Source organism: Cydia strobilella, chromosome 12 (genome assembly GCF_947568885.1).
Source record: "Cydia strobilella chromosome 12, ilCydStro3.1, whole genome shotgun sequence".
In the NCBI taxonomy this organism is placed as follows: domain Eukaryota; kingdom Metazoa; phylum Arthropoda; class Insecta; order Lepidoptera; family Tortricidae; genus Cydia; species Cydia strobilella.
This window is the reverse complement of record NC_086052.1, coordinates 16,002,920-16,017,735: the sequence shown is the minus strand read 5'-3', so window position 1 is coordinate 16,017,735 and position 14,816 is coordinate 16,002,920. Positions and strand designations below refer to the sequence as shown.

Here is a 14,816-nt window from a genome sequence, read left to right as displayed (position 1 = left end):
TGTATTTACCTATTATCTATCGCAACGAGGACTGGGGTCTAATCAGTCGTTGGGTCTTCCACATTTTATTGTATGGTTAACATCTCATCGGAAGGTTAAAAGAATCTAAAGTTAATTTTTATGCTTCACATTTACTGTAGTACATTTTTTCAGTACTTGAGACTCAAATAAGAAAACCTTGATATAGGTACGAGTATGTACCCGGGTCGTTAACTTTTATTGTATTAGAGAAGATACATTATTCTAAAATGTGTTAGACCCAGTTCTTTAGGTCCTTTTTATCATTGTCAATGATTGTTTAGTATTTAAGATTTTTTATTATTATATATATGTTAGTTTGTAACGTATGTACCTACGGGCCTTAGTTGCCTGAAAATAAATTATTTGATTGATTGATTGTGTTCCGTTTAATTTGTATAGGTACTGTCTGCACCTACTAAAAGCGACATTATGTTTTGCAGAGCTATAACCGCGAAAATCGAAGTTCGCAAATTGCTGACATCTTTATCTGTCACTCTAATTACGACATTACGACTTCATGTGAGTAAAAGAGAAAGATCCCCGCAATTAGCGAATTTCGGTTTTCGCAGTAGGCCCTCTGAAATCCTAACAGAAGTTCAGTTATCAAAAAAATCTAGATTGTATTAAAATATAAACCACTTCTCCGGCGTGATGGATATTTATACTATGCCAAGTTGCAGCTTTTCTAGTATACACGATCACTGAGCTAAGCCGCGGACGGACAGACGAATGGACTGACAAACAGACACAGGCAGGCGAACAAGGCGAAACTACAGGGGATCCTACTAATTTACTACGGTACGGTACGGTAAGAAAGATGACAATCTTACATTGAATTAAAAATGCTACGAAATGTCACGTGACTACATCTATACATTATTTAGGTTTCGATTTTCGTTTTATATCAACGATTTTGTCACCTTGTGTAAGCCCCTTAGGTTACACAGTCAAACATGTAAGTTATTTCCAACAGTTGTGAATAAGTCTATTTATTAAAGTACTGCAATAAAAAAAAACAGTTGTGAAGAGTCATGAATTTAGTATAACTGGATCAGTCATGAGGGGTGGGGGGAAATGACCGAACGGGATAGTCTTATGTATCTTTCAGTAGGAGTAGCAAAAAAAGCGTTGTTATTGTTTGTCCTTGTTACAGTCTCACGTTTTTTTATATTCCCCACCGTAAATTTAGTATGGTTTATGGTGGGCTACAAATCTTCTCGAGCAATCATATTGTCGCATTGCGTGTGTTTTGTCCCTCACGGGCGCACGCGTAAAGCTGATCTATGTAATGCTAGGTCTATGTCATAGAGTAACTTATACTAGAGCGGTACTGTCATAGTAAATTTTGTAACCCCAGTAAATGCACTGCCATCTGTCGACACACTTTAAAACAAAAAATGAAGATTTATAAAAATACGATAGAATGTATTTAAATATAGATAAATGATTTTTTTATTTGCATTAATTATTTTTATGATTTTGACCCATGTTCTTTCACTGATATGCGTTAAAATTGTTAAATAACAAACGAAACCGTCAACGCCATCTATACGACTGTAGGCCAAAACTAGTAGCGCCCTCTGAACGAGAATCGAATTTTCTTGATTTTCGAGGCACGTTTTTTCCTTAGACTGTATCCATCTATTACGGAGTTATATCTACCTTTGGTCTATGTGAAGAGTTGTGTTTTTTTAATAACCAGCTAGAGTAAGTATAATGATACGAAGATAAAAGATTACCGTAATCATATGTTGATATTGTCGGCAAACACGTGGTGTACTATGTGTGTACGTCACCTTGCTTCACATAATATTGAGATTACCGGCTTTTGACCTTGTTGTCTTTCGATAGACGTGAAAATAAAAGTGGCTTTAGCTATTTCAAAGTGAAATTATGGATACAGGGTGCGCAGACAAGATACCAATCGTTAACGCTGGGTTCCGTCTATTTGGCATAACTCTTCTGCGACCCCACGTAAACAAACTGTTGCCAGAAAAGTGGGTTAGGTTAGGTTAGAACTGCGACCCCAAAAAAATGTTGCCAGAAGAGTGGGTTAGGTTAGGTTAGAACTTCGACCCCACGAAAACAAACTGTTGCCAGAAAAGTGGGTTAGGTTACTTAGGTTTTAAGGAAATCCAAAACGTGGAGTGAAAAATCGGTTTTTATGTAAAAATAAAATTCACTACATTTATTCCGCATCTGCTCAATTGAGCAATCATGAAGAGGACGCATAGATAACATGTTTTAGCACAATATTATTAGCCTTTGGTTTCTTTAAATCGTATATACCAAGGAGTCAGTGAAATAGTCTCAAATTAAGCTCGATTGGCTCGTCCGAAATGTATTTGCTAGACGATATTGAAAGCATTATCATTGATAAGAAAATTTATATGTAAATTAATTTCAAACACAATGAAAATTGTTAATGTATAAACTATGACTATGACATCATAAAGTCCCTAAAAACCTTCTTATATCAGATATGGCTGGCTAAAAATACCCTTGGATTAAACCCTTAGAACATAGTAATACGAAATAATACACATATCAACAGTTAGACCGTTTTATCTGTATTTATAATAAACGATACAGTCCTTATTAGTGCAACAATTACATATTCCATCATATGGAGGCCAATTGATGCTTTTATGACATTAGATGCTATATAAGTAGGTATCAGCAGCGACCTATAGACTGCTAATAAGACTACCAATTGGCCACCCGTCGAGTACAACCAGAAGTGAAACATTATAGGTCTTACTCAAGTTTTATTACCAATTGACGTATATCTGAAGACGAGCCTTACAGGCACTAAGAATTGTGCTAGTTCAGCGGTGTGCCTCACGAATTCGAGCCAATCGTGCTATCTAACGCGCGTAACGACCAATCGCGCGCGTAATGCGAACTCATCAACCAATCACGTTGTAGCTGTGGCACACCAATATCTATATATTTATTTATTTATTATTACAATATATTTTCAATGTACTGGCCCCATTCTTATTGTCCGTAAGGCCCGTCCTTAGATAATATAATACGTCAATGCCAATATATCAATGAACTAGAATAACTATAGAAATCTGACTAGAGCCCAAACATGACCCGAGTATTTTTGATAAACGCACAAGTAATTAAACCAATTACCTTTACTAGGATTCGAACCCGGGACCTCCTGCTTCGAGGCAGGGTCACCACCGACTTGGCTTGAAGGCCGTCAAATTAATAAATCTAAATTTTAAAACCTATAAAACAGTCCCGGAGCTTCTGGTCCATGAAGGTTAATGAAGGGCGGCCTTCCACTGGCACTAAAACGCAAACTCGTCGCCATGTGTATCCTACCTATCCTAACCTACGGCGCCCAAACGTGGTCATTAACAGAAGCCCAAAAGTCTCGACTCAAGATTTGCCAGCGAGCAATGGAGCGCAGTATACTCGGAGACTCGGAGTCTCTTTTTGTGGCGACTGGCGGGAACATGCACAACTGACGAGCGGAAGACAGGGGAGGCTTTTGCCCAGCAGTGGGACACAATATAGTCTATAAAAAAACAGTTAAAAGAAACCTTGCATCTTGCTTGTGACAAATGTCACACAGTAACATATCGATGATCACCTCGTAACCTGCGAGTTATTTCAGGTTCACGAAAAATAAAAATGATGACATTGGAATAAATAATGCTATTAGTGCCATTTAATTGCGACACATAGGTGTTAGAGACACCGTAATACAAGTACGAGCCCCGATGCATATGTTTTCGTCTAGTCAGACCATTTTTTGAGGTTCTCGCGTTTGTACAAAAATAATGTTTAAGTTTAAAAATCACTAACATTTAATGCTAATTCTAACGTAGTTTAATTTTATATGGTAAAAACGATTTTTTATTTTTTATTTGACGGGCAGGAATATAACAGATGTGAAAAGGGCTATTACTAGGGAAAGCAACACGGCTCTACCAATGTACTGCCAATTTTGTTCCGAGTCCATGCATGCAGCAGTGCTATAGAAGAAGACAATATGATTTGGAGAACGTTTTTGAAAAGTACATTTTTTTAACAATAAGAGTCTCATGTAATTTTATTATACGATCAAAATAAACTAGATTAAATATTACTATTACGATTCCCATTACTGGGTCATTTTATCTTCATGTGTAAAATTTATTAGAATAAATTGTTGTGTGGAACTAGACGAACTAATTTGCATCGGGGCTTGTATATTAACCTAAATGATAAATTAATCAAATTATTTATTTTAAAAAAACAGCATTTCGCACATCATTCGTTTTTAACAGACTTCAAAAAAGGTAAAATAATGAAATTTAATTGCGTTAATGACATTAATTATCTAGCAGTTGGTTTCTGCAAAGGTCGCAATTCTAACCTAACCTAACCCACTTTTCTAGTAGCAGTTGGTTACTGTGAAGGTCGCAGTTCTAACCTAACCCACTTTTCTAGTAGCAGTTGAATTAAAGAAACCAATTGACCCACTTTTCTAGTAGCAGTTGGTTTCTGTAAAAGTCGCAGTTCTAACCTAACCTAACCCACTTTTCTAGTAGTGTAACCCGTTCGAATTAAAAAACCGCAAATCGATGTACAGGTTAGCCGTTTGGCACACGCATACTAGACGTCAAAACATTCTACAAATATATCACATCATTACATTTCGGCCGTTTTTGTTAAAACATAAAGAATTTTCGAAGCATACCAAGTTTGGGCTCCTCCAGATACGATATGGCAGATTTTTTTAGTACAATATACCACAAATGATACGTGATATCCTCATATCCTACCCTAAGAAAGCAATTTTGAAAATAATATCATAAACATTTTTTTTTTTAATTTTTCTATTTTACAGTGACACAATTCTACTTCAATACCTATATAACGAGACCTATGGAACTGTACTGCAGATACGGTACATATTAATCATAAAATGATACGTAATATCCATATATTCAACGGGAAATACTTCTTTAACCCTTTAACTGCGCTTTTTCATCAGTTGGTATAGTTTGTTTAGTTTTTGACACAAAATATCAAGGTTGTATCCTCTGCTCGTGTCACGTGGACTGATTTCGCTCCGCCTGCAACTATCAGATTACCATCATACCATCCCTTTAATATGCATACCTCTCAATTAAACTGCTTAAAGACATGTTTTTTCTGCCAACCAATAGGGTATTTGACTACTAGTCAAATCAGTTTCTTTTTTCGAACTGTCAAAACGATTTTGCTACTATGGAATTTATATGAGACACTAGCATGTGACGTCACAATCAAATTACCTACTCTTTATAGTTTTATACGGGTTTTAAAATAGAAATTGTGTCTAAAAATAACTGCTGTCTATGTTTCTCTATTAATCTTTTGGTGCTTTATTTCATGCATGGTGTAAAATAATTTATTTTAAATATAGGTACAGTCAAATACCGTATTCTTAAATCTTGCTGACTAGGCAATTATTTTGCAGCTCGACTATTTATTAAGCAGATAAATTATAACAGAAGATCGATATTGGTTCTAATGTTGACCGTTTGCGAATTGTTTGCTGAACAAGAGTTGTGGCTCGATTGTTATTTATTGCCAGCAACATTTTTCTATCCTGTCCAAATGAGTTAATGGCTATTTTTTAACCGACTTCAAGATTTCAAAGGAGGAGGTTCTCAATTCGGTTGTTTTTTTTTTTTTTTTAATGTTTGTTACTCCATAACTCCGTCATTTCTGGACCGATTTTGAAAATTCTTTTTTTGATTGTAAGTATATACATACAGATTGGTCCCGTTTTTGTCAAAAAGCAGTTCTGATGATGGGATCCATGAGGAAGCGAGGGAACTCCTCAAATGTTAAAGGCATACATATAGTGATTTTAGTATTTTCATCAACAAATCAAGCACTTACATTTAAAAAAGTGACATCTGATGAAGTGGAACTGCTGATGATGATCAGAACGGAACTCTTCAATGACGCATAGTTCACGTTTGGCGATTTGTCCTCTTCGTTATGTTTGTTAAGCAAGTTAGGTTTTCAAGAAACATTTTTGTCAAGCTTGAGTTCTGATGATGGGATCCATGAGGAATCGAGGGAACTCCTCAAATGTGAACAGCATACATATAGCGATTTTTGTATTTTTATCAACAAATCCAGCATTTTCATTTTAAAAAGTGACATTTGATGTAGTGGAACTGCTGATGATGATCAGAATGGAACTCTTTAATGACGCATAGTTTACGTTTGGCAATTTGTCCACTTCTTTATGTTTGTTAAGCAACTTAAGTTTTTAAGACATATTTTTGTCAAGCTCGAGTTCTGATGATGAAACCCACGAGGAACCGAGGGAACTCCTCAAATGTGAAAGGCATACATATAGTGATTTTTGTATTTTCATCAACAGATCCAGCACTTACATTTAAAAAGTGACATTTGATGAAGTGGAACTGCTGATGATGATCAGAATGGAACTCTTTAATGACGCATAGTTTACGTTTGGCAATTTGTCCACTTCTTTATGTTTGTTAAGCAACTTAAGTTTTTAAGACATATTTTTGTCAAGCTCGAGTTCTGATGATGAAACCCACGAGGAACCGAGGGAACTCCTCAAATGTGAAAGGCATACATATAGTGATTTTTGTATTTTCATCAACAGATCCAGCACTTACATTTAAAAAGTGACATTTGATGAAGTGGAACTGCTGATGATGATCAGAATGGAACTATTCAATGACACATAGTTCACGTTTGGCGATTTGTTCTCTTCCTTATGGACCCAAACCCAAACTTGGACCCGGACTCGGACCCGGACCCGGGTCTGAACATGGACCCCAACTCGGACCCGGACCCGGACCGAACTCTGACCCAAACCTGGACCCGGACAGCCGGACACGGACCCGGACTCGGATCCGGACCCAGACCCGGACCCGGAAATGCTACTAGAAAAGTGGGTTAGGTGGGTGGGTGGGTTTTGAACTGCGATTCTCACAGAACAGAACTGCTATCAGAAAAGTAGGTTAGGTTAGGTTAGAGCTGTGACCCTTACAGTAACGAAATGCTACCAGAAAAGTAGGTTAGGTTAGGTTAGAACTGCGACCCTTACAAAAACGAAATGCTACTAGAAAAGTGGGTCGGTTTACCTCCTTTTCTACATAATTAGGCAAAAGATGCTGTCTTTTTCATTTCATTGTCTGGAATCTAAGAATGCTTTCAGCGGCATCCCCCATTGAAGTCGGTTTTTTTTCTTAAAAATTATTTGCAAATCAGTTTTTAAAAACGACTGATCATTTAATTACTTCGCTTTAATAAATAACAAGCCTTAGCATGCGATCCGGAATTAAGTATTAGAAATTAATAGAAGAATTACTTTGCCCATTTTTATTTAATCAGGCAATCCTAATTATGGAAATATTACATACAGAACTTGATCGACGCGTTAAGTAGGTAGGTATTTCAATAATATCAAAATGCTGTTACTCAGTACACAGAAAGTCAAAACGTCATGACCTCGTTAGACCCAGGCCAATTTATGCGCTTTTGAATTTAAACTATAAGAGTTCAAACCCCCAGTTTAATTTGTGTACAAGTACTTACGAAGTTAAACTGCTCGTAGTATAGGTATAATAAAAAATATAGCAGCATTTCACTAATAATTACTCGTATCGTATGTCAGTTTGCAGGAACCACTATCAGCGGCGTCTTTGGTCTTTATCATTGAGTTACAGCCTAATCCGTCAGTCACGCTGTCTAACTGGAGTGGAGGACGTTGATGCTTGAGAACACATCTAACCGTGTTCGATCTAAGTTTTCAAATAAATATAATTCCTCATAAACGCTTCGTAAGCACCAGAGTGGTTAAAGCTTGGAACAACCCAGAGGACATTGGACAACAGTGTCAATGAATTTAATAGTAAATTAGGCAAGCACAAGCACAATGAAAATTCTACTCAACACTAAAAACCTCTGAATACACGCATTATCAGATATTACAGCTGCCAGCTGGCTTTACAAAATAATAATAATTTACATTCGGGCACAGTTAATGTCGAGACTGACATACCTATTAGCCTAAGATACGTTATATATGGTCGACCTTCACCGAGACGTCTGACGGATGAAACTTATATTTTATGAAAGAAAATATGTTCCTGAACATAAATAAATAGGGTTGCCTAAAGAAATATGATCAATGCTATTTTTAATAAATTTTTGTAAATATTTTTTCCCCTCACTAGCTCGGAAAGTTGTCGTTTATCCTTCAATACAAGCGGGGAAAAACGCGTTTTATCCACTAGTGGGGAAAGTAATTTGACCTTGGATGGAGCGTGTTTATGTAGCTTGACAGATAACAAAACGTAAAACGCTCATGATAATGGTTCGTTCGATATTAATTATCATTAAATAAATGGTTTGAGAATCTAATAAAAAATACCAAATTTAGCTTTATTTAATGATTTTAAGTCATAAACCTTAAAATTCCATAAGAAACGTATGTTTTTTTTTATAATGATGATAAATATAATTCTGAACGCACAAGTTGAGTCGAAGCAATTTCAAAACGCATCGTTGACATTTCATACATCAGAAATGTCATTCATACATCAGAAATGTCAACATTGTCAACAATTTTTTTACTTAAAACCTTTTCTCACCGACTCGCGTAAAAATACACAACTTCCAGAGTTTTCTGTTATAATATCGTAAAGAAATGAGTGATTCCAGTGATGAAGATGATCTAACGCCTGTGGATGTTGCACTTTCCTCGCTATAGTGAGGTGAAAAGTTTTGTGTTACACACGGGCGCAAATGTATTTTACTTCTCGTGTGTTGAAACACTCGCTACGCTCAGGATTCTATTTTAGAACCACTCGCTTCGCTCGTGGTTCACCTATAGAATCCTTTCGCTTGCTCGTGTTTCAATTCTACACTCGCGGGTAAAATACAACTTTGCACCCTTGTATAACAAATAACTATTTTTTCTTCAAATTTCACCGACTTAAGTTCGAAATAAGTTCCAATGGAAAGTATACAACTTGTACAACATGAATAAATTAGGTTGCCTATCTTTTTCCGGTCACTATTAACGGGTTGCAGTGTTTAAACAGGTGAGTTTTTATCAATAATTGTACTCATCTGTCTGACGCTTGAATTATATATCAAAATAATGGTAATTTTAATGCGAATACAGTGGTGAATATAGGGTTGCCTACGAAAATCCGGTCACAAATAAGCGTTGCCAGGCTTTTAAAGAAAATTATCGCGAATGTGTTATAAAGCACTATTTTTGTGATTTTTTTCATAATTTTGGATGGATGGTTCAAAAGTTAGAAGGAAAAACCCTTTTTTTTCTCGCTAGTCTAATTTATATTTTAGTCTAATATATTATCTTATTTATTATTGAAATATTAATTAATGCGCTATTTGTAGAATTGTGTCCTTATCTCTATCGTAACTAGATATTATATTGAAGTCTGATGCGCTTCGATAACGACCCGGACCGGCAACTCACGCTAGTTGGCGCTGGAGTACACAGCGTCACGCCGGGTTTTAGCCAGGTGGCGGGAACGGCGTTACGGCGCGCCGCGGACGGTAGGCACGGCGCGGCGCCCATAACTAATACCTAAGTATAAACTGCCACTCATTGTTTGTCTGTCACAACATAGGGGCGTCGCAACTTTCCCGCAGAAAATACGTGTCTATAAAAGAGCTTACCTATCTTCGTGAAAATCACGTATCACTAAATACCACTATTCGTGTTTTCTAGGAATGTGTCGCGTGCTAATGTGGTGTTTCTCATTTTCGTCGGCCTTGGAAATGATTAATTACTCAAACAGGAAAAACAGATATTGTTCTTGATCATAGAGCAGCGACACAACCTGCGGCCCGCCAGACTATTAGTTAGCACGCTAGGTGATCCTGGTATAAAAACCATATAAAAACATAACCGTTGCGTTGCCAACAGAACGTCACCTTTAAGCAAATTCATCTTGCGGCACGAGAGGCTACAAGACAAAACCGTCTTTGTGGTCCTCATAAAAAAAGGATGAGGCTGTCATAGAGGAAGGGAGGACAGACAAATAAGCACACTTAAAAATTTCTGAATGCAAGTACTTACTTTCATGTCAAGTAACTCAAGTATGATTTAAAACTAAATTTGTATTTTAGTTTTTATTTTATTTCGGGTAGTTCCATTCCATAACTTTGACGATAAACAGGAAAAACCACCTCACCCCGTAGTCCCTCGTAATTGGGGTGAGATGGGTTTTCATACAAAGGTGATTTTGGAAGATTGTTGGATCTTTTTTTTTTATTATGAGTATTAGCAGTAGCCCTAAAAACCTATCTCACCCCCCTTTCAAACCTTCTCTCCCCATTCATAACCCAACTCACCCCGCGAACCCCATTTTACGGTACCATCGAGGCACCGGAGTACAGTCAGTGTTCTAACATATATCCCCTTCTCCACATACTTGGACATATGATAAGTTTAAAATTGTTATAAATATTTTCTCGATGCTCAAGAGAAAGTAAGGACTTTATTCAGAGCTTTTTGCACAACATTTTACACCTCTAGTCTATGGAGAAAGTACACCTTGAAATCGTATAGAGCCCTACAAGTAAAATACCATAACGCGTTCAGGGCACTGATGGGCTGCCGCGATACCTACTGCAGCGCATCAGGGATTTGCGGAGGCGCAGATGGTGATTTAAAGCTACCATGCGCTTGCGAGCCGCATCCCTGGTGCGACGCGCCAGTTCCAACAGCGTCCTTGCAATGGTCGCGGACAAGTTTTGCCCGTACATGACATTTTGCTGTGGACTCCATGCCCCCAGCGGCACTGTGGTTGGCACATTGAGATATAGGTGATAACTGTCAATGTGTTAACCACTGATGCGTTAAAAAAACAATTGAATTAATGTGTATTTTATTTTATGTGTTTTACTATAGTGTAGTCTAGTGTTTAAGTGTACTGTTTCAAATTAATTCAATTCAATTCAATTAATTTATTTCAGAATAAAAAATTCCATATACAATTACATTTACATTTAAAATAAAATAAAATAACTAATCCTAAATTAAAACTAAATATGTTAGTAACAATAGGTAATACTTATGTATGAGTATATAATATGTATGAGTCATTATGTTACTCGAAATAAACGAATTTTAATAATTGCATTCATCGATAACGTTGCAGTCCTAATCTGTTGGGTTCTTAAATTTATAGGTACTAAAATAGCTTGTTGATGTTCATTCACTCCCATCCGCGAAATAAACCTGTTTGATAAATGGCTATTATGAGGTAAAGGTAACAAACTATGTCCGGGTGTAACATCTCTCCCTACTACTTTGTATAACGCAGATAACGGGTTTCTAGAGCGTTTATAGATACAACATTTAAGTCATTTAACCTCTTGTCTATTTATGATAACGATCCTGACCAAATATTATTAATTTTTATCACACTTGCTTGAAAAATATCTTATTTCATGCAGGTGTACTGAAGGACAAAGGCCTGTATTATTCCCGCGGGAGTTATGAATTGTGAAAAAAAGCTATAACTCACTAGTGAACTTATTTTTTACTTATAGCTTTTTTTACTGTTACTAATTCATACGAATTAACTAGGTATAAATGAGTTATACTTTTAAAATACTAACGTTTATAATTTAGTATTTTTGTTTATGATTAAAAATATTTAATTTGATTATTTTAAATAGCCGTTTAAAATATTTTTACACAATTTTTATTGCAATGTTCTGCCACCAGTGCAGCACTAGTAGTGATGAAAAACATTGTGGGTAACTCCAGGAGTAAGAATATTGCAAATTCGAGTCTTTAATTCACTCCAGCCTGCGGCTGTCGCGAATTAACACCCTCGTTTCCATTATTTCACTTACCCCCCATCATTGCACAATGTACTATTTCGCATATTTTTAGAGAATAATGTTTTTTGCTCTTTCCGGCACGACTAAGATTTGAACCCCTGATATTTAGGGTTCCGTACCCAAAGGGTAAAAACGGGACCCTATTACTAAGACTTCACTGTCTGTCTGTCTGTCCGTCTGTCACCAGGCTGTATTTCATGAACCGTGATAGCTAGACAGTTGAAATTTTCACAGATGAATTTCTGTTACCGCTTTAACAACAAATACTAAAAACAGAATAAAATAAATATTTGAGTGGGGCTCCCATACAACAAACGTGATTTGCCGTTTTTCGCGTAATGGTACGGAACCGTTCGTGCGGGAGTCCGACTCGCACTTGGCCGGTTTTTTACCACAACACACATACGAAAGTTTGAGTTTATAGCTAGACAGATTAGACCCAGGTAGCAAAGTGACGTCAGCGACGTCATAATGGCGTCATTAATACGTCATAATGACGTAACAGACGTCATAATGACGTATAAATGCTACCTGGGGAGCGAAACCCATAAAGTTAAAAGTAGCCTTTCTTGCATAAATGCATTTTTAAACATGTACTACCTATATATATAATACATGTTGCTGTAAAATTGGTATTTGACCCGTACCCCGTTTGATCTATACCTATATGATGACATATAGTAAATTTTGTAAACCCAGTAAATTCACTGCCATCTGTCGACACACTTTAAAACTAAAAATAAATATTTACAAAAATACGATAAAATGTATTTAAATATGGATAAATGATTTTTTTTATTTGCATTAATTATTTTTATGATTTAAACCCATATTCTTTCACTGATATGCGTTAAAATTGTTAAATAACAAACGAAACCGTCAACGCCATCTATACGACAGTAGGCCAAAGCTAGTAGCGCCCTTTGAACGAGAATCAAATTTTCTTGATTTTCGAGGCACGTTTTTTCCTTAGACTGTATCCATCTATTACGGAGTTATATCTATCTTTGATGATGAGTTCATAAATGTGGGTTTTGTAGTTTCTCAGAATAATAATATAAGACTTTATCCAAATATACCTATATTTAACATAATGGTATTTAGTAGGGTCCTACTGAGACGTAGAAATAAAAACGCGGACTGTATCAAAATAGGCTGGTTTATTCCGACTTAATTACAGAGAATTTCCCGGCCAAACAATTATAAAAACTAACCCCCTTAAACATAAAAACTTTACGGGCCTGATTTAATTAAATTATGTTTTATCCCTCTTACAAATACATAAGTCAAAATGACAGATAAAGACAAACGATTCACAGCTAATTCAGACCAGTAACGCGTTTATGAATAACGCCATAATTCGGTATTCGTCAGTTGCCGGTGAAGTAGGTAAAGCAGAGTTAGTTTTTATAAGTAATTGTTTGGTCGGAATCTTCTCTGTAATTAAGGCGGAATAAACCAGCCTATTTTGATACAGTCCGCGTTTTTAGGGTTCATATGGTTTTTGTCTGTCCGTCTGTCACAGCCCATTATCTCCAAAACTATTGGACCAATTAAGTTGAAAGGTACACATATGTAAATTTGTGACCCAAAGACGGACATGAACGTAAACAAATTAATTTTGAGACAAAAAATGACCCCCCCCCTATATCTCCGAAACTACTGGGTTTAAAGTTTTGAAAAAAATACACAAAATAGTTCTTTACCTATAGATGACAGGAAAACCTATTAGCAATGTGCAGTCAAGCGTGAGTCGGACTAAATTACTTAGTTTTTGATACGACCCCTACGGGTTTTTTAAAGACATTTCATTTACGTTTCACATAAAAAAATACATTGTTAAAAACTGTGTAATGTACTTACGGAACCCGTAAGGAACGCGAGTCCGGCTCGCACTTGGCCGGTTTTTATTTCTACGTCCTAATAGGATCCTAACAGGAACATTTGGGACAATCGTATAAATTACTACATTCTTCTTAAAATGCATTAAAAGTCCGATAATTCGGTAAAAGATCGGCACGTCAGTACTGTAGGTAGGTAGGTCTTATTTACTCAAAATATAGTTTTATACTCAAAATATCACAACACGGTCCAATACTGTACAAACAGTACCTACCTTATACTTTTAAAAAGAAAAACTATATGTGAATGTGAACCTTATAATTGTCGGAACTGTCATTTAGTTAGGTATATAGATCTTACTTATGTAAGCACTTGACGAAGCCTGCGTTGCTGATCATGAACTATGAATGGACTTGTTTTTTATTGTTAATCTAAATAGTAATTAAAAGATAATACACAGGTTTATGTACCTATATCTACGTATGCAGTGCATATTTAAACAAAAACTAAGACTAAACTATATGAACTTTTTTCTCTGTGTTATGTACTTAATTGTTTTGTGCAATAAAGTGTTTACTACTACTAATACTACTTTTAATGTTAAGCTTAAAGTTTAATCAATGTTTTATTTTACAATAATTCATACTTACTTAATAAAATTAAAAAAAGCACCGCATACTGTAATCTCCAGGCGGCACACATTTTCACTAAATAATCCTTAAATCACTATAAAAAGTCAATTATTTATCATTGTCACTAAACAACACTATCTCGCTAAATCTAAACACCATGCATACATTTCAAAAACAAAAACATTTTATCCACTGTTTCTATTTCGCCGAATTTTGTTTATGTAAAATATAGATAGTTGACATCACTGTTGATAGCGTCTGCTCGCGATGGATCATCAAGACGTACTGCCGAAGGAACGCTTAGGAACGCTGAAACCTGAAGAATTTTCATACACGGAGCAAAATTTTCGCACTCCTATCTATCGAACCTTTACAACAAAATGCACATCAATTAGTGATTTTTTTTTTTTACTCTGTAAATTCAAAGGTTTCTGCCTAGCTTGAACT

The 14,816-nt window shown here is 36.0% G+C and overlaps 1 protein-coding gene across 1 annotated transcript in view; it reads right to left on the bottom strand.

The window, feature by feature from the left end:
* Positions 1-14,514, bottom strand: part of LOC134746294 (lutropin-choriogonadotropic hormone receptor) — a 61,562-nt gene extending 47,048 nt beyond the window's left edge. Inside the window, exon 1 of the mRNA XM_063680663.1 lies at positions 14,388-14,514. Within this exon, the coding sequence (XP_063536733.1) occupies positions 14,388-14,439 (52 nt within the window). The 5' untranslated portion in view covers positions 14,440-14,514. The remainder of the gene's footprint in view (positions 1-14,387) is intronic.
* Between the last annotated feature and the right edge of the window lie 302 nt (positions 14,515-14,816).